Raw genomic sequence first — 24,574 nt, forward strand, 5'->3', positions numbered from 1 at the left:
CTGAAAAGCAGGATATTCAAGGCAAATAGATAAACTGTAGTTAGTGCAATGTGTAGTACCTTGAAAATGTAGTATTGATTCACTAATGGCCTGAAGTTGTGTTATTTCTGGGGACGTGAATTTATTCCTGTTCTGTCTTAAAGATCATAATTATAGGATGTCTTGGGGTGTTAGGGGAGCGGTAGTACCTTTGGTGGGGGAAATGTCATGCACCTTATGGGGTAATCTATCCACCATTGGTCCCCACCCTGCACTCAGCTCTCACCTTTGGCTTCCGGAAGCTGCCTTGTGAGTTATCTTCAGGAGAAGAGAAGGCTATGGGGGAAAACCTACACAAATCCAGAATGGACTCTCTAAGAAGGTTGGGTGGTGTTCTGCACACCTCCTTCCAGCATCTCTGATGGCCCCTTGAAAGCTAATGAAAGTCTTGGGCCTGGAGCTTTTGGAGGGGCAGGACCAGGAAAGCTTCTGCCACCATTATCCTTCTGATTGCGATTCAGGCCTCATCATGGGACTGAAACAACCCTGGTTGCACTGCTTGATATTTTCCAATGGGCTAGAGACCATGGGGAAAGCTCTTTCCTGGTTCTGCTGGATCTCTCAGCAGCTTTGGAGACCTTTGACCATGGTATCCTTCTGGACCCTCTAGGGGAGCTGAGGGCACTGCTGTGCAGTGGTTCCCCTCCTTCCTCCTGGGCCATGTCCAGAAAGTGGTGTTGGGGGATGAGTGTTCAAACCCCTGGGCTCTCACTTGTGGGGTGCCTCAGGGCTCCGTCCTCTCCCCCATGCTTTTTAATATCTATACGAAGTCACTGGGAGAGATCATCAGCAGGTTTGGGCTGCGTGTTCCCCAGTATGTGGATGATACCCAGCTCTTCCTCTCTTTTAAATTGGAACCAGTGAAGGTCCTGTGTGAGTGTCTGGAGGCACTTGGAGGATGGATGGCGGCTAACAGATTGAGGTTGAATCTTGACAAGACTGAAATACTGTCCCGGGGGAAAGGGGGCAAGCAGATGTGGAAGACTCCCTAGACCTGATGGAGGTAACTGTGCCCCAAAAGGACCAGGTGCACAATCAGGGGGTCATTTAGGACTCACAGCTGTCCATGGAGGCGCAGGTCAATTTGTGTCTAGGGCAGTTGTCTGCCAGCTCCATCTGGTATGCTGGTTGAGACCCTACATGCCTGGAGACTGTCTCCCCAGAGTGGTGCATGCTCTGGTGATCTCCCGCTTGAACTACTGCCATGCGCTACATGAGGCTACCTTTGGAGGTGACTCGTAAACTGCAACTAATCCAGAATGTGTTAGCTAAACAACAGAATGGGAGCAGCCGCTGAGACAACATAACACCAGTCTGAAAGGATCTTAACTGACTCCCAATACATTTCTGAGCACAATTCACAATGTTGGTGCTGACCTTTAAATTACCATGGTTGCATTTTTCAGGCATAGATTCCTGTTATGCCTTCAGTCACAAATTTATTTGCTGAAGGAATTTTTTGCTGTCTCTGAGCTTTCTTTCCTACTCTGCTAATTGTATGTCGGACTTGCTGTGGAGATCATTGTGGAGGAGCAAGATCATTGACCTAAAGCCCTACAGCCTCACTCTCTGTAGACCTGAAGGAGTGTCTCCACGCCCATCGCTCAGTCTGTACACTGAGCTCCTCCTTCGAGGGTCTTCTGCTGTTTCACCCCCCCACACACACACAACCCGTGAGAAGTGAAGTTACAGGGAAGCAGGCAGAGGGCAAGGAAATGGGCAACTATCTGACATTTAGGTGACAGCTGAAGGCAGCCCTGCATCAGGAGGTTTTGAATGTCTGATGTTTTACTGTCTTTTATATGTACTGTGAGCTGCATAGAGTGGCTGGTGAAACCCAGCCAGTTAGGTAAGGTAGAAATACTACAATCATTTTTATTATATTGTGATTTTTTTGTAGATATTTTGGAATTCGTACTGCAATATCAGTTCATGAAATGTTATGGGTGGAGAAAATCACAGGGATGCCATAAAAGGTAATCCCACCCACAACTTCTCATTCACATACAGTCTGTAAATTAGGGGAGGTCACACACCTCAGCTGTGGTAATATTGGCACTCTTTGGCCTGTATAGGCACACCTTGTATGTAGAGCCTTCAGCCACAAGCATTGTCTATCATGAAAATGGGTCCTTTGGGAAGAATCTCAGCTTGTCAGTCACTTTGACACTGCCTACAAAGAATAAGAGGAACAGAAATGCTTTTGGGGTGCAACTTCTATATCAGTTGTGAAAGCCATTCCATGGACTCTGCACCCCTGTTTCTGGTGACAGGTGTACATTATCCTCAGCCTCAATGAAACAGGCAGTGGAGAAGACACTTAAAGATGGAAGCCTGAGAGAGGGGAAAAGGTTTCTGGCTGCTTCCTGGGTGGGATTGCGGAAGCCAAGAGCCGCTTCTGAGAAGGCCTCCCCCCTCCTCTCTTCCTCTTGGGATTTCTTCTCCTCTCCAGGAGGACCCAAGGTTGGACTTGGCAGAATGGCTGTGTCTGGACAGGGGTGGGAAGAGGATGGAGCTTGCAAGTAGGAAGGGGTGGGGAAACTGGACCCCCCCACACTTTCCAGGGATCCCTCTCTGGTCGCCTTGAAGGGGTGGCCGATTCTTGGGCGGGAGGGACAAGCCAATGCGGCCCCCCCCCCGAGAATCCTGGTGGGCGCCATGATGGAGACAAGCCCCAAAGACTGGTCTACCTAGCTCCCCCCCCCCATTGCTGCCCTTCCCTGCCCCAGGGATGCTCCCCCCCACCTCCTCGACCCCCTCCCTCTTTCCCTGAGTCTCCCCTGCACCCAGAGGCCGCCTTGGCGGGGCTCACCCCTCGCCCTGCGCGCCCCCATCTCCATAAAGAGCACCCCCCAACACGAGCCACACGGGGGTCTCTATCCAGGCGTCCCTCGCGCCCATTAACCTATTCATGACCCGCCTTTCTCCAAGCGGAGCCCACAGAGCCCCAGGGATGCCTGCGTGGGGAAAACGGGGCAAGGGGGCCCTCGTGGGGACCTCCTGGGTGGGGGTACCATGTCCGCCCCCGCCAGGGCGCCTTAGGGGCCAAGGAAAGCCCCCTCCGCAGCACACGTGCAGGGATCCAGGCCCTGCCCGTGGGGCCCACGAAAGGCGCTCTGGGGAGCTTGCGGGGGTCTCTGAGTCCTTTTCTGTCCTCCCCCCCCCCGCGACCCCTTTACCTCTTTGTCCTCGCTCCCGATTCTCCTTTCCTTCCCTGCAACATCCACGGGGGGGCGGTGTCCTCCCCTGCCTCCTCCCTCCCCTTTCTGAAAGCGCGCGCCCCTAGAGCTACGGCGCAGAGCAGCAATCCAGCGCAGATGCTCCACTTGCGGGAGAAGCAGGCAGTTTGGGAGGGGGTTCATATCCCTCCTTCCCGGAGCAGAAGCCGGATGGAGAGGAGGAGGAGGAGGAGGAGGAGGAGGAGGAGGAGGAGGAGGAATGGGTGCAACGTATGGGGGTGGGATTTGGGGTTGTGTGGGAGGGGTCAGAGAACGATGTGCCGGGAGGGGAGGGGATGAATTGGGGGGGGGGGAGGTTTCCCTCCTCCCCTCTTCCATCTGTGGATCAGGAGAGCGGGGGACGGGCTGATCCTGGCAATCCAATTACAAAGTGGGGTCCCCCCCCCGCTATAATGTTTATATTGCAAAATCCTTCCCTCGCCCACCCCACGCCACGAGCCGTGCCTCCGTGTTTTAGGTATTGGTGCTCTTCAGACCAGGATGGGGGGGCAGTTATACGACTCCCCCAAAACCCCAAGTCCCCACCACAGCCTCAGACTAAGGCCAGGACAATGACCGTGGACACAGGCACCTTCCATGCACAACAGCAAAGAGGCTCAGAGAAGCAGCCTATACAATTGTAGCCAGAAGCGGATACCATGAATCGGACTGTGTCCTCCGAGTATCCAATATAGAAAACTGTAGAAACGTCCGAGCTGCCTTCTTTAAAGAAGGCAGATCGCCGAAGAATTGATGCTTTTGAATTATGGTGCTGGAGGAGACTCTTGAGAGTCCCATGGACTGCAAGAAGAACAAACCGATCCATTCTTATGGAAATCAGCCCCGAGTGTTCACTGGAAGTACAGATCGTGAAGCTGAGGCTCCAATACTTTGGCCACCTCACGAGAAGAGAAGACTCCCTGGAAAAGACCCTGATGCTGGGAAAGATGGAGGGCAGAAGGAGAAGGGGACGACAGAGGACGAGATGGTTGGATAGTGTCTTTGAAGCTACAAACATGAGCCTGACCCAACTGCGGGAGGCAGTGGAAGGCAGAAGTGCCTGGCGTGCTCTGGTCCAGGGGGTCACGAAGAGTCGGACATGACTAAACGACTAAACAACAACAACAGAAACGTCCGATAATCGCCAAAATTCAACGGTTTGACGGATGTCCTTGGTTCCCACGCCTAATGACTCCTCTGGAATTGGGGTCTCCAGGGCTCCCCCTGACTCCATAATCCCTTAGGAGGCAGGAGGCGATCAAGGGCAGCACATGTCTCAGGCAGAAATCCATCGGGATGGTGGGTTGAATCCTGATGCATTCAGAGGAGAAGCGGAGGAAAGCCTTGCAGTTGGGGGGGGGATGTGTAAATACTATTATGGTTCTTTGGGGAAGAGGGTAGTTAAAAGATGTGGGAAACTGGGGTTCTTGACAGGGCTGGGTGACGGGATCATGTTTCTAAATTCCAAAACACTCCTAGTTTGTGACACATTTGTGATGTATGCATGATGCTGTGAAAAAAATGTATTGTGGGAAATGGGGAGAGGTCTTAAAAGTTCATGCAACCATATGCAATTGTTGTAAGCATTTTAAGGTCTAATATATATATAAAATAAATGTTCCAAGCAAGTGTTTTAAACAAAAATTCTGCCCTTTTCCCCTTATGGGGTATCCAAGAGCCTATATAGAGTCCTTACGTAGGTTCCCTATTGGTAGGAGAAAATAACAGGGGCCAACCAGAGAATATTGAGAGCAAAGCAGCTAGTAAGCCTGATCTTTATTGATCTGTTGCAACAGGGTCCTCACTCACCACACGCAGGAGGGAGGTGGAACCCAGAACAATTGCACACAAGGCCTTATATAGACATTTTAAATGCCCTGCCCTGGAGCTCAAGACCACCCCTCCACACATCATACCTACATCACAGAAGAGGTGTAACCCAAGACCACCATCCCCAGATACATTATTCCTACATCACAGAAAGGGCGGTTTACAGCAGAAATCTGAGTGGTTTGTTTACCTCCTGTCTGCCAGGTTACCTGTTAATGGTCACTTGATTGGATTGCCTGGGGAGCCTGGCCAGTCTTTTGTGATGATAAATACTTAGTATCTGTGCCAGGTCACAGGCTCACACCCTATTCATATCTTAAATGTGCCCTTAAGACAGGATTTGTGAAGGAAAAGACAATGGGGAGGCTCCTCCCATCTCTTCCTCTCTTTTAAATTGGTACCAGTGAAAGCAGTGAATTCCCTGTGTGTCTTTCTGGAGGTGGTTGGAGGATGGATGGCAGCTAAGGGATTGAGGTTGAGCTTGCCCCTAAAGGACTAGGTCATCACCTTTCAGTATAGGGGTCAATGCCCCTATTCCTCCAGCAGGAGCGATTGTGGGGCTTCCTCGCCCGCTTCTATTCAGCTCCGCCATTCCCAAAGGGCAATTCTTCTTCAGCCATTGGGGTAGCCAACGGGGTGGAAGCTGAAGTGGCTTCCCTTTGAGTATGCTTTGCTTCGCTTTTTGCTGACCTCAGTCTCTTGGATTGTGGCCAGCTTTCCTCTTCCATTTCCCTGAATGCTGAGCAGTGTTGGATATGCGGGGAAGCAAAATTCACCCCAGAACTTTTCTGCAGGGTTCCCTCCACAGCACAGAAGGATGGGGGGGGGGGAGGAACACGTACTAATAAACGAACACTCCTATGAATGGAGAGAAGCAGAAAGTGGAGTCCCCTATAGATCAGTATTGGGACCTGTGGCTTTTCAACCTGTTCATTCATGATCTAGAGTTAGGAGTGAGCAAAGTTTGCTGATGGCAGTAAATTGTCCAGGAGTGTTCAAACAAAGATAGAATGCAAGGAGCTCCAAAAAGAGCTCTCCAAACGGGGTGATTGGGCTGAAAATACAGTTCGTTGTCAACAAGATTAAAGTGATGCATGTTGGGGGGCAGGGAAACACCCTCTTAATATCATGTGCAGGATCATGGGGTCTGAACCGGGTTTCTCTGTGTGCTCTAGGAGACCAGGGGAGAGGGGAGCTGGTCGCAGCAGGAGGGGGGGTCTCCCTGGATGATTCAGTAGCCGGCCTCCTCTGGGTCTCCTGGCCCCCCTCCTCTCCTCCCTCCTCTCCTCTGCCCCAGCCTCTTCCTGCTCACCAAACCCTGTTTCCTCCTCTGCTTGCAACACCCCCCTCCCATTCTGCTCCCTTTTCTACCGCTTTCTGCTCATCGCTATCCCACCACCAGTACCCAAAATCTGAGCCTTCTTCCCTTGTGGGTCTCCCAGCTGGTGCCTCCCCACCCCACGAACCTAGCCAGTCCATGACAGCAAAAGCAGAAACAACAGTAAAAACTGTGTGTTGAAATCAAGCCTTGTCAGAGGAATGTGCCACTCTCCAGGCACCCGGCTGATTTTCTTGTTGACCTCCCCGTCTGCGACTCCCGGCAGGATACAGGCGAGGTCTCTCTATCGGCGATCCTCCTCAACGTGAGAAGAACACACCACTCCTCCCCTCTCCTCCCTGCTATCCCCAGGGAGGGGAAAGAGACAGACAGAAATATATTTACATGCCTTTATTTCTGTCTTTTGCAGCAGTTCAGAGAAACATGTCTGCACTCTCTTAACATCAACAGCAGAGAGAAAAGACTCCACCCATGTACTTCCAGTACAGGTCAGATGACACACTGAGCTAACATCCGGTGCTCAGTACAGTGAATGGACTGCCCCCTTTTCCCATGGTACAGCCACAAACATCAACATCCTCTTTGCCTTTCCAGCCACCTGCTGCTCGCTGCATTGCTCCTTTTTCGTAACATCCTCCCCCAAAAGAATCAATGCTTGTTGCGAGCAAAGTGTGATCCAGAGAAGAAAACAAACAGTTGTTATACATATAACACTCCCCTGTTGTTTCAGTTCCACCCTTGGAACTATCCGCCACTGGTTTCCCCAGTGTACCTCTCTGGTTGTGTGACTTCCAAGGAATGAGTGCTTCTGCATTACCTTGGCTAGCTACTCTCTGTTGTGTCTTTGTCTCTGACTTAGACACAGCTTCAACCTGTCCTCGGTTGTGTACAACAGCAACACATGCAACAGCTAAGTTGGCAAACTCTTTTGAATACCTCTTGGGTGGTACACCCTTTGTAACTCTCTCAGACCTACGTATGAGGTGCTGATCTTCTCTGCTCACTGGTTCAGTCTCCGGACTCTTTGGAGAACCAGTACCAATTGTAAACAGTGGTTCATCGTCCGCCTGTGAAGGTCTAGCCATTACGTGAGATTTCCTCTCAATGACTGTGTCAACTGAGCTCTTTGAGCTACTACTGTCATCATCAGTACCACTGTAATCAATAAAGTCATCATCATCATCTGAATCATCTCCTGTGGGAAATGTGTGAACAATTACTCTCTCCTGTTCAGGAGCACTCTCTAGAAATTTTGTGAGAATCACCTGACCAGATTCAGACAAAATTACTCTGTAGAGACCCTTTTCATATCCCACAAAAATGCCTCTGGCATTCTTTACCCCACCTGGAGCTTCTGTTCTCACATGAGACCCAAAAACCTTGAAATGGGCAACAGAAGGTTTTCTATGGAACAGTTTCTCAAAAGGAGAGCTTCCCAACTCTTTTGAAACCTTTCTCAATCACGTATAACAATATGACATTAGCGACTCCGCCCAGAACTCATGTGGCAGATGTGAACTAAGCAATTGTGCTCGCATCCCCTTTTGCAATTCTTTGTTCACCCTTACACAGACACCCCTGTTCCACGCTTCCGCTGAAAGAGCAACCTTGTGCCTTATCCCTTTCTTCTGCAGGAACTCCTGAAAATCCTGTAAAAGAAAAATTGGCTTCTCATCTGTGAAAAGACAATCAATGTTAGCACCATGCATATTTTTAACCTTCTCACAAACTCCGTTCCTCCCTCCCCCTAACAGCAACATCCATTGCAGTTTGTACAGGAACAGGAACAGCAACAGTTCCTTCACTCCCCCATCTGGGGTCAAAGCTCTCCTCAGCTTTCGATGAGCTCTTAGGAACTTGACCAGCATCATCTTGGCTCACCCCTTCTGGGGTAGTCATCCATCCAGACCATGATGAATAACTGTCTCTAGGCAGGGGAGATAGATAAGGCAAGCCTCCCCCCTTTTTGGCATCCATTTTGAATCCAAGCCTCAGCTCTCACTCTCCAGCCTGCTAAAATCCAATAGCTGGCTGTTTACGCTCTTGGCACCTGGCAGCTAAACGCTGGCTGCTATGGAAAGTCCCCTCCAAGAGCTCGTGAGATTGTAGCCAAAACAATCCATTGTTTTTTCGCCTCTCTCAGGCCCAGCCTCACAGTCCAGCCCCTTTGTCAGTAGCTTTCCACTCTACTGACGGTCGTTGCTTAGCAACTGTGCATACCTTTCTTTGAACAGGAAATCTTATCAACCACAAGAATTCCTGGTATGCAGGCCTTCTCTCTCGGAGCTGTTTTTTCCAAATGCAGCTCCTGTGAACCAGAGAATAAATCAATCTGCGTTCACACTTTTAGCCCAAAATTCAGCATACCTTGGGGCTCCGTTGCTTGGCAGTCACCTCGTCTCGATGCCGAGCCGTCTGTTCAGCGTCCAGCTGCATGCAGACGTTATCTTCTTTCCTTTGGAGCAGAGGATGACAAACGATCCATCAACCTCTTATTGCAGATTTCCATGGATCTAAAAACCACCGGCATTGCTACCACGTGTCGGAATCAAGACTTCCGGTCGGCGCCAGCGCTTAATGGCGGTCCTCTCTTCGAGCTCCGGAGGAGGACTGTTCCACGAATTCGGGTCTGACCGCTACGGCGAAGCGGGGACCCTCAAAAATCACAGGCGCAGAAGCCTGTGAGCAAGGAGACTCGGCGGGCACCATTTGCGCGCCCCTTACTGTAAAAGAGCCTTTTTAAAGGCTCCGGAGCGGCATCGGGTGTGCGCGCGGTGCTGAGAGTCGCTACCCAGCCCGTGGAGTGAAACTGCGTCGCCATGAGTGGAGAGCGCCGATTCCTTCCTGAAATTGGGAACTAATTTGAATACCCGTAAGTAGGATTGAAAGGCTTATTGGGACTTAAAAATACCTTTGAAATTTGGCCGAAAACGGGAAAGGTAAAAATTAAGGAAGTCTGCCTTCCCCGGACTGCATGACAGTTAAAACAACGAAACTACAAAGCTGCAATTGGGTGAAAATTAACTTGAAAACTCTCTAACCTGGACATTGAACTTGAACTTCCTCCTAGCAGGCAGGAGCAAGGGGGAAGAGAGGTGGATTTTGTTTAACCTGCATGAAAAAAGCAAAGGGAAAAAAGTTTTCCACCGTTTTAGACTCTTGGAACGGACTGCCTGAGCAAGGCACCGAGACGGTGAACTGTCATTTGAGATTTGCTACAAAGTTGGGACTTTATTTGTTACAAGTTTGGGACTCTATTGAAACTATTAATTGACAGCTTTGACATATTGGAAGAGTGTTGCTAATAATTTTTTTGGGGGGACTTTCTGTTTCTTTGTTCCTTTGCCTATTGGATACTTTGGATTACTCCCTCTAGAGGGCTGAGGGGTAACAGTTGCAAACAGACTGTAAAGAACAAGTTAGTGGATTTTTTCCATCTAAAAGCTGCTCCTGTGGGAACGACCTTGGGACATGAGTGGCCCAGCAGAAGAGATAATAACAAGAGCTAAAAACAAAACTGCACAAAAGAAAAGGGGCTCAATATCAAGTTTACTGCCAGCAGGTCCAGCTGGGCAGGAAAAAGTGACAATTATATCTATGGATCCAGTGACACAAGCATTAGTCAAAATAAATGAGTCCTTAGAAGTTTTGACAAAGCAGAGTACTGAAAATACCAAACAGCTGACAGAACTTTCAACAAAACTAGATTTGAATACTAAAAGTATTACATCTAATACAGAAATTATAAATAAATTGATTGAAGAAAACTCCACAATTCGAAAAATTGCTGAAGAAGCTAAAACTACTGCAGAAACTACACAGGAAAAATTAGTACCAGTCTGTAAAAAGTTGGATCAACATGAGGCGGCCTTGTCTTTGCTGGAACTACAGAGGAAGGAGAGAAATCTGAGATTGAGACTAGTCCCTGAAAGTGAAAAGGACAACTTGGTGGACTTTCTCACAAAAGAGTTTTCGGAATTTTGGCAGGTAAACCTGGAGGAAGAAGAATTTAAGATAACAGCTGCCTTCAGATTGGGTAGGAGACAAAACAGAAAGATTCCAAGGGATTGTCTGATAATCTTAAGATCCAAAGAGGAAAGAGATAAAATATTAAACTTACATTATCAAAGAACTTTGGAGATTGAAGAGGCTTATGTGCAAATCTACAAGGACATCCCTAAATACATTTTGGAGGCGAGAACTCACTACAAGGACTTGGTTTACCTGCTGAAAAAGAACAATTTACCTTTCAGGTGGGAATATCCACAAGGTTTGTCTTTCAACTACAAAGGAAAGAAAGTAAAAATAAGAACAGTCGAAGACAAAGAACAATTCCTGGAAAGAAACGAGGAGGACCTTCAGAAGGGAGTGGTGGAACCGACTTCAGAAGCAGATATTTTGAATTTAACATTTGGGCTTAAACCACCGACGGAGAAAGAACAACTGCAGGGAGCAGTTGGAGGAGTAACCAACTAAACAACAAGATGGCTCTGCAATTTCTAAGCTGGAATTGTAATGGATTGAACCTTCCCAGAAAAAGGCGCGAGGTTTTTCATATTTTGAAAAGAGAACAATTGGACTTGATTTGTTTACAAGAAACCCACGTGACTAGGGCACATAGAAAATTGCTTATAAATAAAAGATTAGGACAGGAATTTATTTCATCAGACAAAGTTAAGAAAAGAGGAGTGGTGATCTATGCAAAGGAAAAGCTGGCCCCAAAGCTGATTTTTAAAGATGAACAAGGAAGATTTTTAGCAATTGAAATACAAGTTCAAGGAGAAAAAGTGTTGATAGTCGGAATTTATGCACCAAATGAAGGGAAGGCAGAATTTTTTAAGAAGTTGCATGAGATTTTAATGGACTATTTGGATCATGATGTAATTATGATGGGAGACATGAATGGCGTGGTTTCTACAAACACGGACAAAGCACAAAGACAGGTGGTCTCTAAGGACGGGAGACTACCAAAAACTTTCTTTGAAATGACTGAAAATATGGGCTTGATTGATATTTGGAGAACAAGGAACCCTCTTGAGAGAGAGGGAACCTTTTTCTCCGAAGCAAAAATGACATGGACAAGAATTGACCAAATATGGGTTACTAGTGGGATGGCTCCAAAGATAAAAAAAGTAGAAATCTGCCCAAAGACTTGCTCCGACCATAACGCTGTAAAGATGGAGATGAAACTAACAACAGCTGGTTCCTTCAGATGGAGAATGAATGACACCCTATTTAGAGATGAAGAGATCTACAAAAAGGCCCCAAAAACGTTGAAAGACTACTTTGAGATAAACCTGAAGACAGAGGTGGAGAAAAGAGTAATTTGGGACGCTAGCAAAGCCGTGATGCGAGGTTTCCTGATACAACAGAATTCTTTAAAGAGGAAGAAACAAAATGAAAAGAAAGACAAGATTTTGGAAAAGATACAAGAAGGAGAAAAGAAACTGAGGTCAAAACCAAAGTCTCATGAGATCTTGAGAGAAATCAAGTTTTATCAGATGCAGTATATGGAACTGATAAATCAACAGATAGAATGGAAAATTAAGCAAATGAGACAAAGGACATTTGAATCAGCAGACAAATGTGGGAAACTTCTAGCATGGCAACTGAAGAAGAGACAAAAATTGAACACAGTTACAAGTTTGGAGGTGGATGGAAAGAACATCTATAAACCAAATGAGATTAGTAACTGTTTTCAGAGTTATTTCAGAAGACTATATGCACGAGGGCCAGAGAATGAAGGAGAAATAGATGGTTTTCTTAAGAAATATGGATTACAAAAAATTTCACAACAAAGTACAATGGTTTTGAATGAGAAAATAACAGAACAAGAAATAGAGGGTGCCATTCAAAGTATGCAATTGGGGAAATCTCCAGGACCAGATGGACTGACTTCCAGATACTATAAAGCCTTGAAGGAATGGCTGGTACAACCGTTGAAGGAGGTCTGTAATGAAATCTTAGAGGGGAAAAAGACACCCAAATCGTGGAAAGAAGCATTTATTACACTTATACCAAAAACTGAGACTGAAAAGAATCAAATCAAGAACTGCCGCCCTACTTAATGTGGATTACAAAATTTTTGCTGACATTTTAGCAAAAAGATTGAAGAAGGTGTTGGTGGAAGAGATTCATAAGGACCAGGCTGGCTTTCTCCCAGGGAGACATTTGTCAGATAATGTGAGAAATATAATAGACATTATGGAACTGTTAGAAGTTAATATCAATATGAAGGCTGTATTAATATTTGTGGATGCGGAGAAAGCTTTTGATAATATCTCTTGGAGTTTTATGAAGAAGAATCTCCATGGGATGGGGGTAGGTCAAAGGTTTGAAAATGGTATAGGTGCAATATATTCTGAACAAAAAGCAAAGTTAATTGTAAACAACGTGGTTACTGAAGAACTTCCTATAGAAAAAGGGACACGACAGGGGTGCCCAATATCCCCACTACTTTTTATATCTGTCTTGGAGGTTCTGTTAAATATGATCAGGGGGGGACCAGCTGGTTAAAGGAATTCAGGTCGGAGCCAAACAATATAAACTGAGGGCCTTTGCAGATGACTTAGTATTAACTTTACAACAGCCAGACACTAGTACGAAAAGAGTTCTAGAACTAATTCAAGCTTTTGGTCAGGTAGCAGGATTTAAGTTGAATAAGCAAAAAACTAAAGTTTTGGAGAAAAACTTAACAAATGCTGAAAAAGAGAGGTTTCAAAGTGAAACTGGATTAATGGTGGCAAAGAAAGTGAGATATTTGGGGATCAATACGACATCTAAGAATGTGAACTTATTTAAAGATAACTATGATAAATGTTGGACAGAGGTAAAGAAAGATCTAGAAATATGGTCAAATTTGAGACTTTCCTTGTTAGGCCGAATTGCTGTAATCAAGATGAATGTATTGCCTAGAATGCTATTTTTGTTTCAGACATTACAGATTGTGGATAAAGTGAACTGTTTCAAGAAGTGGCAGAAAGATATATCTAAATTTGTCTGGCAGGGCAAAAAGCCCAGAATAAAATTTAAGATATTAACTGATGCAAAAGACAGAGGGGGGTTTGCCCTGCCGGACTTAAGACTGTACTATGAATCGGCAGCTTTCTGCTGGTTGAAAGACTGGCTACTTCTTGAGAATACAGACATTTTGGATTTGGAAGGGTTTGATATTAGATTCGGTTGGCATGCATATATTTGGTATGACAAGGTAAAAATTCATAAAGGATTTAAAAACCATATTGTTAGGAAAGCATTGTATAATGTTTGGATTCGATATAAGGATTTGTTGGAAAATAAAACTCCTAGGTGGTTGTCACCAATTGAAGCTAAGGAAGTGAAAAGATCTAATATGGAATCTAAATGGCCAAAATATTGTGAGATTCTAGAGCAAGAGAGTGGAAAAATTAAATTACAGAGTTTTGAGAAACTCAAGCCCAAAGTACGAGATTGGCTTCATTATCATCAAATAATGGAGGTGTTTAAACAAGACAGGAAAATTGGCTTCCAGTTGGAGAGATCCAAATTAGAAACAGAGTTGTTAGAACCCAATACTAAGAACTTATCAAGAATGTATGACTTGCTGTTGAAATGGAATACATTGGATAAGACAGTTAAGTCAACTATGATAAAATGGGCACAAGACATTGGTCATGACATTATGTTTGCTGACTGGGAACAGTTATGGACCACCGGTATAAAATTCACGGCATGTAATGCCTTAAGAGAAAATATTATGAAAATGATTTATAGGTGGTACATGACCCCAGTCAAGCTTGCAAAAATCTATCATCTGCCCAATAATAAATGCTGGAAATGTAATGCGTCTGAAGGTACTTTCTATCACCTTTGGTGGACTTGCCCGAGGATTAAGGCCTTCTGGGAAATGATTTATAATGAAATTAAGAAGGTACTTAAATGTACTTTTCATAAGAAACCAGAGGCATTTCTCCTGGGTATGGTCGGCCAATTGGTGTCAAGGAAGGATAAGACGTTTTTTATGTACGCCACCACAGCAGCAAGGGTCCTTTTAGCAAAGTATTGGAAAATACAAGAACTACCCACGCTGGAAGAATGGCAGACGAAGGTGATTGACTACATGGGACTGGCGGAGATGACTGGCAGAATCCGTGACCAAGAAAAAGAGACGGTGGAAGAAGACTGGAAGAAATTTAAAGTATATCTCAAGAACTGTTGTAAAATTAATGAGTGCTAAAATGTCAAGGGAAAGGAAAATATAGAATTACAGCTGCAATTGATTAAATATGAGAAGAAGCAAAAAAAAGAAAATGAGTAACTAGTTAATTGCAGTGAGGGGTTGTTGAAGAAATTTTAAAACAGGGATGCAGAAAAGGGGAGGTAAGGGGAAGGCTGGGAAGTAAGGTTTATGAAAAAGAGGTTTTGAAATTATACATGTTTATATGTTTTGTTTGTCTATGTATTGTGTGTTGTTTTGTTTTTAATTTGTGTTGGAAAACTAATAAAAATTATTATATATATATATATATATATGCAGGTTTTGGTGTCCTCGGGTGTCTTCCCGTGTAAAAAACCTGCATTCCTGTACCCGTGAAAATCTACGAAAGCATATATATATATATATATATATATATATATATATATATATATGCAGGTTTTGGTGTCCTCGGGTGTCTTCCCGTGTAAAAGTTGGGGTGTCTAGGCGACGTTTCGACGAGGTCTCACTCGTCGAAACGTCGCCTAGACACCCCAACTTTTACACGGGAAGACACCCGAGGACACCAAAACCTGCATTCCTGTACCCGTGAAAATCTACGAAAGCATATATATATATATATATATATATATATATATATATATATATATGCAGGTTTTGGTGTCCTCGGGTGTCTTCCCGTGTAAAAGTTGGGGTGTCTAGGCCTCGTCGAAACGTCGCCTAGACACCCCAACTTTTACACGGGAAGACACCCGAGGACACCAAAACCTGCATTCCTGTACCCGTGAAAATCTACGAAAGCATATATATATATATATATATATAAACAGATGTCGGAATCAAGCCTTGTCAGAGGAATTGTCCACTCTCCAGGCACCCGGCTTGATCTCCTTGTTGATCTCCCCGTCTGCGACTCCTGGCAAGATACAGGCGAGGTCTCTCTATCGGCGATCCTCCTCAAACGTGAGAAGAACACACCACTCCTTCCCTCTCCTCCCTGCCATCCCCGGGAGGGGAAAGAGACAGACAGAAATGTATTTACATGCCTTTATTTCTGTCTTTTGCAGCAGTACAGAGAAACATGTCTGCACTCTCTTAACACCAACAGCAGAGAGAAAAGACTCCACCCCTGTACTTCCAGTACAGGTCAGATGTCACTCTGAGCTAACATCCGGTGCTCAGTACAGTGAATAGACTGCCCCTTTATTCCCACGGTACAGTCACAAACATCAACATCCTGTTTGGCTTTCCAGCCAGCTGCAGCTGCAGCTCGCTGCTGCATTGCTCCTTTTTCGTAACAGTGACTTCCATCTCTTTGTGGCTTTGACACTTTTAGAGTTACAAATAATCTGTTTTCACTTATTTAATCCGTTTTTCCATGATGTCTATGAAGTTAATCGAAGCACAACCAAACATTGTTTGTGGAATGGTATTTGTTTACCTTTTGCCTGAGCATTTCTTATTAATTCTGTCATTTTGGCTAGTTCAAGGTACTTGCACAACTTTAAATTGCCATTAAGTCATTTCCCAGTATTTTGCTATTAACATTCTAGCCGATGTTGTCACATCAAGAAACACTCTTTTATTTTCATTGTTACTTCAGATTTCTTAGCATTTTTTTATTTTGGTTCCTCATAGGGCATTGTGTGTGTGTGTGTGTGTGTGTGTGTGTTATTATTTTAACCTTGTCTTTTAAGCCCACAATGCCCCTTACAGGATATCACTTCTACAAAGGTGTTACTACAGATCCAATGCAAAGCTTTGCCACCACAAGACCTGCAACAACAACAGACACCAAAGTTTTCAAAGTGGCCACAGCTATCTCTGTCAAAGGATATAGACTGCTGGGGGAGTGGGGCTGACAAAGGGGGGAGGAGTTGAATTGCAAGGACATTTTCTTACTTTTGAACCTCAAGACTGTGCTCCGGCATTGAGAAGATACATGCGTAAAAATATCACAATTGTCTCAAGATATGCAACTGATACTTAATTAGTTTGTTTTGTATTATGTGTTATTACGTAGGAATGTTAAAATGTGTCCGACAGTGTGTTATTTCCACAAATGGGGGGGCTATTTCGTGGCTATTTTTGTGTGTAATTGTTTTTATGTTTAATGTCTTATTCCTTACACCCCAGTGGAGGATCCTCATACATTTTATGCCTTTTAACAGATCAGGCTATTATGTAGTCCAATGTTTAGAATTAGATAAATTTATAACCACATTTAGTTGTTTCACCTGGCACTCTGCCAACTTCCCTACCCATTTTAAAATGTGCTAAAACTCACTTTACCAAGGAGAAGCTTCAGGAAGGTGTATATGCTTTGGTTTAGCAGGAATGATCCCTTATAGAGTTAAATTGACTTATTTGGACAAGTGCCCCTTAAGAATGGTTTTTGGATCTCCGCATTTTGCTCCTGTCCGGCTGAGCTCATTTTCTTCCGCAGGGACCCGCGGACACTTAGTCCGACGAGCCGGGTGGCAGTGTAGCCCCGCACCCAGATTTTAGCCGTAACAGTATTTTTTTTGTTTTGTATTGGAAAATAATAAAAATTATTTATATAAAAAAAGAAATCCATTGGGATGGGGGATTGAATCCTGATACTTTCCAAGGCGAAGCGCAGGGAAGCCTTGCAGCTGGGGGGATGTGTGAATTCTGTTGTGGTGCTTTGGGGAAGAGGGTAGTTAAAAGGTGTGGGAAAGTGGGGTTGTGGTGGAGCGATGAACCCCAAAGGACTGAGAATTCACTGTGAACAGGACTGGCCCACTCTTGCCTCACCCCCTTACCTAAAAGCCTGACACCCCGCAATGTGACAGGATTGTGACTCCTGCCCTCAGCAAGCAAAATACCCCCATTCCTTGAAATGGAGGGAGCCGTGTGCTGTGGCTCTGTCTGTGTGTCTCAGGCAAAGGGGGACTGCTCTGTGTGTTTTGCTAGCAGTTAAAATTGCACTTTTTGGGGAAAGAGCTTTCTTTTTGTCTGCTTTGCATTGACGCTTTTGTCTCCAGCTCAGCCAGGGGAGCTGGGGCTGGAGGGCCAGCTGTGTGTGTGTGTGAGAGAGAGAGAGAGAGGGGGGGACACCCCCCTGCAACAAGAGGCTCCCAGCTCTATGTATGTCTATGTATTTTACTGTCTCTTTCTTGGCCAAGATGGACTGAGGCTGTGAGGAAAGAGGGGAAAGTTTTCTCACTTTGTGTTTTGCTTGAAGGCTCCTCTCCGGCTGAGGGCTGGGGCTGCAGAGATCAGGCTCTCTCCCCCCTTGGCACAACTGCGAGTTCTCTGCCCAGGGCTGGCGGGCTGTGCAGCCGAGGGCAGCATTTATTTATGAGTCTTTTCTTTCTATAGGCTTTCTCACTGTCGGCCTTGCTGGCCACCAGTCCCTTTTCAAAAGGCTTTCCCCTGATCTTTTATTTTATCTGCAACATGTCAGAAGGGTAGGGAGTCCCCCTTGTGTAACAACTTAAGCAGGAGGGCATAATGGGGGGGGTCACACTCACAGGAGGAATGGACTCCATTACAAGGCATGGTGAATAATTTTGGCAAATTCAAATGCAAATACGGTGGAGCGATGAACCCCAAACAAGTGAGAACTCCCTGCGGACAGCCCCCCCCCCCGGGACTCGTAGGACCTGGACCTAACCAACCAGGTCTTTAGAAGCATGACAAAACACCGTGGATGTTCAGAGCAGTTTGCATAGGCAGACTCCTGGGTAGCAGTCCTGAGAGAGAGCCCTACAGAAGTTGAAAGGACAGTATTCCACCTCGCTGATGGTGCAGTGGGCTCTGGAGGAGGCAGAAGTAATCAAACCCCAAAAGAAAGAGCACTTTTCCAGAGGAGAGGCGAAAATGAAAGAACCTACCTGGCCCCCAACAGCTCCCATACCAGCCTTTAATTGGCCAGACATAGGAGTTTTGATAGCCTTAGGAGGCATAAAACACCCGGACTCCGAGCCTTCTTCCCTTGGGGGTTCCCCAGCTGGTGCCTCTCCCCCCCCCCTTTACCCAGACAGTCCATGACAGCAAAAGCAGCAACCACAGTAAAATCAGTACGATAATAATATGCACACTGGTCCTCTGGCAGGAAGAATAATAACTTCTGGGACTGTGGAAAAATACTATTTTCCCCAAACCCCAGAATAAGCAGGAACTCTGGTGTTGCCCCATGGGGTTCGTGAGGGAAGATGGGCCCCCCAGGAGACTTCCCTGGTACCAGCAGCCCCTCCTTCCCCCTCTTGAAATAAGGCTTGGGGTGGGGAATCTCCCGTTAAATTACAGTATTTTAAGTTTTCTTCAGAATGCGTAGGAGGCAGGGAGAAGTTCTAGTGAAGAAGCAGTGTTCGGAAATCATGCGGTGGTGGGGGTGAGAAACTTTGGTGCAAAAGCAAGTCACACACAGATGCACCCATTTTGCATGCTTGAATACAGCAACTCCAGGGCAAGAGCGAAGTATCAGGGGGTAGGGGCCATGTATAGAGCAATTCCCATGCTGAGGTCAAAAACACACACAGAGGCAGCAGGACTTCTTCAGTAATAGTTTACTGAGCTTTGAAAGCATACAGTTCTCACTGGGTCCCCAGTGAGGCACAAAACTTAGCTCCTGAGAGCAAATCCAGTTTCAGCAGTAAAAAAATAAACTACACAAGATATCTAAGTCAGGCACACAAACCAGCAGAAGGGAGCAAGGGAGGAAAGAGGCTGGAAGGACACAGGGCAGTGGATGTGTCTCTTTCGCTTCCTGTCGCCTGGGAGGGAAGTCAGCAACTCGGCATCTGCAGGGGCTTCACAAAGCAAAGCTTTCTACCGGCTGCTTCCAGACAATGAGCATCCTGGAAACACACACTGTGATCTGTGGTGTGTTGCCATATCAATTGTTTTTGAAAGGTTATCACGATGTGGTCAAGAAACCAGTATTGGACAATATATCGCCCAGCCCTCACTGACCACCAAGTAATCCAGATAAACCCTCTCCCCTTCTCTATTGAAAGATAGATTACATCTTCACATACACAACATGTGTTAAAGACCGATTTCCTCCTGAGTTCATTTCTGTGAAGAAAAGAGTGGACTCTGAGAGGAAGACCTCCAACACTCCATACATCTAAATGGGTTCTCCCATGCGAGAGTCCCGGGATGTTCCTTAAACACTCCATTGTAAATAAAGCACTTTTTGCAATCCTTTCATTTAAACTTCTTCTCCTCTTTGAGTTTGTTGATAGTTAGAAGGGTTTCAACTCCTAAAGTTCTTCCTGTCTGTGAGTCTGTTGATGTAGAATTTCCACTAGGACTGAACCTCTATCTACTTTCCTGATATTTATAAGGTTTGGCTTTTGTGTGAGTTTGTCTGACTGAAGCGCCTTCCACAGTCCATACATTTAAACAGTTTCTCCCCTGTGTGTCTGCTGATGTTTTCTAAGGTGTCCATTCTGCCTGAAGCTCTTTCCACACTCCATGCATTTAAATGGTTTCTCCCCTGTGTGAGTCCGTTGATGTTTTCTAAGATTTCCATTATCACTAAAGCTCTTTCCACACTCCATACATGTAAATGGTTTCCCCCCTGTGTGAGTCTGTTGATGTATATTGAGGTGTCCACTCTGACTGAAGCTCTTTCCACACTCCATACATTTAAATGGTTTCTCCCCGGTGTGAGTCCGTTGATGTGTTTTAAGGCTTCCATTCTCACTGAAGCACTTTCCACACTCCATACATTTAAATTGTTTCTCCCCCGTGTGAGTCCGTTGATGTGTTCTAAGGCTTCCATTCTCCCTGAAGCACTTTCCACAATCCATACATTTAAATGGTTTCTCCCCTGTGTGAGTCCGTTGATGTGTTCTAAGACTTCCATTCTCACTGAAGCACTTTCCACACACCATACATTTAAATGGTTTCTCCCCTGTGTGAGTCCGTTGATGTGTTCTAAGACTTCCATTCTCACTGAAGCACTTTCCACACTCTATACATTTAAATGGTTTCTCCCCTGTGTGAGTCCGTTGATGTATTCTAAGGGTTGCATTGAAAGTAAAGCTCTTTCCACACTCCATACATTTAAATGGTTTCTCCCCTGTGTGAGTCCGTTGATGTGTTCTAAGGTTTGCATTGAAAGTAAAGCTCTTTCCACACTCCATACATTTAAATGGTTTCTCTCCTGTGTGTGTTTGTTGATGTATATTGAGGTGTCCACTCTGACTGAAACTCTTTCCACATTCCATACATTTAAATGGTTTCTCCCCTGTGTGAGTCCGTTGATGGCTTCTAAGTTGTCCATTATCACTAAAGCTCTTTCCACACTCCATACATTTATATGGTTTCTCCCCTGTGTGAATCCGTTGATGTGTTCTAAGGTTTGCATTTAAACAGAAGCTCTTTCCACACTCCATACATTTAAATGGTTTCTCCCCTGTGTGAGTCCTTTGATGTTTTCTAAGGTATCCATTATCACTAAAGCTCTTTCCGCACTGCATACATTTATATGGTTTCTCCCCTGTGTGAGTCCGTTGATGTCTTCTAAGGTCTCCATTCTTACTGAAGCTCTTTCCACACTCCATACATTTATATGGTTTCTCCCCCGTGTTATTCTGTTGATGTCTTCTAAGTTTTCCATTATTGCTAAAGCTCTTTCCGCACTCCATACCTTTAAATGGTATCTTCCCTGTTGGAGGTCGTTGATGTGAACTATCTGTGCTCATTCAATGAAGCATATTCCACATTTTAATTTCTATTCCTAATGAAACGAAAGGTGCACCATTCCCTGGAGTTTTGACTGTCTTCTCCATCCCCTTCTTCAGAGTGGGAGGAATGGAAATCCTGTTGGGTTTCAAGGAAAAGAACAAAGGGAAAGAGAACACATCAAGCTCCATTAGCACCTTCTCCTATTTCAACGTCTCCTACACTCCCTCACCTCCTACCCATGCTCCCAAATTTTAGGAAATGAAGTTGCCATGTCAAATGATAGTAATTCATGAGCAACTTCCAAATCCTCAATCAATGTTCATAAAGCAGCATGATTCTTTAAAGAGTGATGTGCTGTCTAATCTTGTGCCTGTCTTCTGACGCAGGACTATCCTAAAATGACACTGAAAAGCAGGATATTCAAGGCAAATAGATAAACTGTAGTTAGTGCAATGTGTAGTACCTTGAAAATGTAGTATTGATTCACTAATGGCCTGAAGTTGTGTTATTTCTAGGGACATGAATTTATTCCTGTTCTGTCTTAAAGATCATAATCATACGATGTCATTGGGTGTTAGGGGAGCGGTAATACCATTGGTGGGGGAAATGTCATGCACCTTACGAGGTAATTTATCCACCATTGGTCCCCACCCTGCACTCAGCTCTCACCTTTGGCTTCCAGAAGCTGCCTTGTGAGTTATCTTCAGGAGAAGAGAAGGCTATGGGGGAAAACCTACACAAATCCAGAATGGACTCTCTAAGAAGGTTGGATGGTGTTCTGCACACCTCCTTCCAGCAACTCCGATGGCCCCTTGAAAGCTAATGAAAGTCTTGGGCCTGGAGCTTTTGGAGGGGCAGGACCAGGAAAGCTTCTGCCACCATTATCCTTCTGATTGCGATTCAGGCCTCATCATGGGACTGAAACAACCCTGGTTGCACTGCTTGATATTTTCCAATGGGCTAGAGACAAAGGGGAAAGCTCTTTCCTGCTGTGCAGTGGTTCCCCTCCTTCCTCCTGGGCCATGTCCAGAAAGTGGTGTTGGGGGATGAGTGTTCTGACCCCTGGGCTCTCACTTGTGGGGTGCCTCAGGGCTCCGTCCTCTCCCCCATGCTTTTTAATATCTATACGAAGTCACTGGGAGAGATCATCAGCGGGTTTGGGCTGCATGTTCCCCAGTATGTGGATGATACCCAGCTCTTCCTCTCTTTTAAATTGGAACCCGTGAAGGTCCTCTGTGAGTGTCTGGAGGCACTTGGAGGATAGATGGCGGCTAACAGATTGAGGTTGAATCTTGACAAGACAGAAATACTGTCCCAGGGGGAAAGGAGGCACCAGATGTGGAAGACGACTCCCTAGACCTGATGGAGGTAACTGTGCCCCAAAAGGACCAGGTTCACAACCTGGGGGTCATTTAGGACTCACAGCTGTCCATGGAGGCACAGCTCAATTTTGTGTCCAGGGCAGTTGTCTGCCAGCTCCATCTGGTATGCTGGTTGAGACCCTACATGCCTTGAGACTGTCTCCCCAGAGTGGTGCATGCTCTGGTGATCTCCCGCTTGAACTACTGCCATGCGCTACATGAGGCTACCTTTGGAGGTGACTCGTAAACTGCAACTAATCCAGAATGTGTTAGCTAAACAACAGAATGGGAGCAGCCGCTGAGACAACATAGCACCAATCCGAAAGTATCTTAACTGACTCCCAGTACATTTCTGAGCACAATTCACAATGTTGGTGCTGACCTTTAAATTACCATGGTTGCATTTTGCAGGCATAGATTCCTGTTATGCCTTCAGTCACAAATTTATTTGCTGAAGGAATTTTTTGCTGTCTCTGAGCTTTCTTTCCTACTCTGCTAATTGCATGTCGGACTTGCTGTGGAAATCATTGTGGAGGAGCAAGATCATTGACCTAAAGCCCTACAGCATCACTCTCTGTAGACCTGAAGGAGCGTCTCCACGCCCATCGCTCAGTCTGGACACTGAGGTCCTCCTTCGAGGGTCTTCTGCTGGTTCACCCCCCCACACACCCCGTGAGAAGCGAAGTTACAGGGAATCAGGCAGAGGGCAAGTAAATGGGCAACTATCTGACATTTAGGTGACAGCTGAAGGCAGCCCTGCATCAGGAGGTTTTGAATGTCTGATGTTTTACTGTCTTTTATATGTACTGTGAGCTGCATAGAGTGGCTGGTGAAACCCAGCCAGTTAGGTAAGGTAGAAATACTACAATCATTTTTATTATATTGTGATTTTTTTGTAGATATTTTGGAATTCGTACTGCAATATCAGTTCATGAAATGTTATGGGTGGAGAAAATCACAGGGATGCCATAAACGGTAATCCCGCCCACAAACTCTCATTCACATACAGTCTGTAAATTAGGGGAGGTCACACACCTCACCTGTGCTAATTCTGGCACTCTTTGGCCTGTATAGGCACACCTTGTATGTAGAGCCTCCAGCCACAAGCATTGTCTACCATGAAAATGGGTCCTTTGACTGGGAAGAATCTCAGCTTGTCAGTCACTTTGACACTGCCTACAAAGAATAACAGGAACAGAAATGCTTTTGAGGTGCAACTTCTATATCAGTTGTGAGAGGCATTCCATGGACTCTGCACCCCTGTTTCTGGTGACAGGTGTACATTATCCTCAGCCTCAATGAAACAGGCAGTGGAAAAGACACTTAAAAATGGAAGCCTGAGAGAGAGGAAAAGGTTTCTGGCTGCTTCCTGGGTGGGATTGCAGAAAACAAGAGCCGCTTCTGAGAAGGCCTCTCCCCTCCCCTCTTCCTCTCGGGATTTCCTCTCCTCTCCAGGAGGACCCAAGGTTGGACTTGGCAGAATGGCTGTGTCTGGACAGGGCAGGGGCTCATGGGGTGGGAAGAGGATGGAGCTTGCAAGTAGGAAGGGGTGGGAAAACTGGACCCCCCACTTTCCAGGGATCCCTCTCTGCTCGCCTTGAAGGGGTGGCCCATTCCTGGGTGGGAGGGAGAAGCCAATGCGGCCCCTCCAGAGAAACCTGGCGGGCGCCATGATGGAGACAAGCCCCAAAGACTGGTCTACCTAGCTCCCCCCCCCCCATTGCTGCCCTTCCCTGCCCCAGGGATGCTCCCCCCCACTTCCTCGACCCCCTCCCTCTTTCCCTGAGTCTCCCCTGCACCCAGAGGACGCCTTGGCGGGGCTCACTCCTCACCCTTCGCGCCCCCCATCTCCATCCAGAGGACAACCCGCCCCCCAACACGAGCCACACGGGGGTCTCTATCCAGGCGTCCCTCGCGCCCATTAACC

The 24,574-nt window shown here is 45.9% G+C and overlaps 2 protein-coding genes and 1 long non-coding RNA gene across 6 annotated transcripts in view; 1 reads left to right on the forward strand and 2 right to left on the reverse strand.

Moving 5' to 3' along the window:
* LOC309378613 (uncharacterized protein) overlaps positions 1-24,574 on the reverse strand; it is a 53,275-nt gene that overhangs the window by 2,649 nt on the left and 26,052 nt on the right. The window contains exons 1-2 of one of the 4 annotated variants that reach the window (XM_081927012.1): positions 3,219-3,390; positions 2,121-2,212 (exon numbers count right to left, since the gene is read on the reverse strand). The gene's annotated coding sequence lies outside the window, so the exon portion shown is untranslated. Of the gene's footprint in view, positions 1-265; positions 285-2,120; positions 2,213-3,218; positions 3,391-24,574 lie in introns of those variants that run through there. The other 3 variants (XM_081927010.1, XM_081927013.1, XM_081927011.1) reach the window with 3 other exon arrangements.
* Positions 19,127-24,574, forward strand: part of LOC309378862 — a 79,609-nt gene continuing 74,161 nt past the window's right edge. The window contains exon 1 of the long non-coding RNA XR_014172215.1: positions 19,127-19,824. This is a non-coding gene — a long non-coding RNA (uncharacterized lncRNA). The remainder of the gene's footprint in view (positions 19,825-24,574) is intronic.
* LOC309379812 (uncharacterized protein) lies at positions 19,848-22,245 on the reverse strand (the record flags this gene model as incomplete). The annotated part of the gene is made up of 3 exons (XM_081929265.1): positions 21,879-22,245; positions 20,654-21,421; positions 19,848-19,878 (listed from the first exon to the last, which is right to left on the reverse strand). The coding sequence occupies exons 2-3, from the start codon at positions 21,301-21,303 to the stop codon at positions 19,848-19,850; spliced, it is 681 nt and encodes a 226-aa protein (XP_081785391.1). The 5' UTR covers positions 21,304-21,421; positions 21,879-22,245.

This window comes from Podarcis melisellensis (genome assembly GCF_964234715.1).
Source record: "Podarcis melisellensis genome assembly, chromosome: 10".
Taxonomy (NCBI): Eukaryota; Metazoa; Chordata; class Lepidosauria; order Squamata; family Lacertidae; genus Podarcis; species Podarcis melisellensis.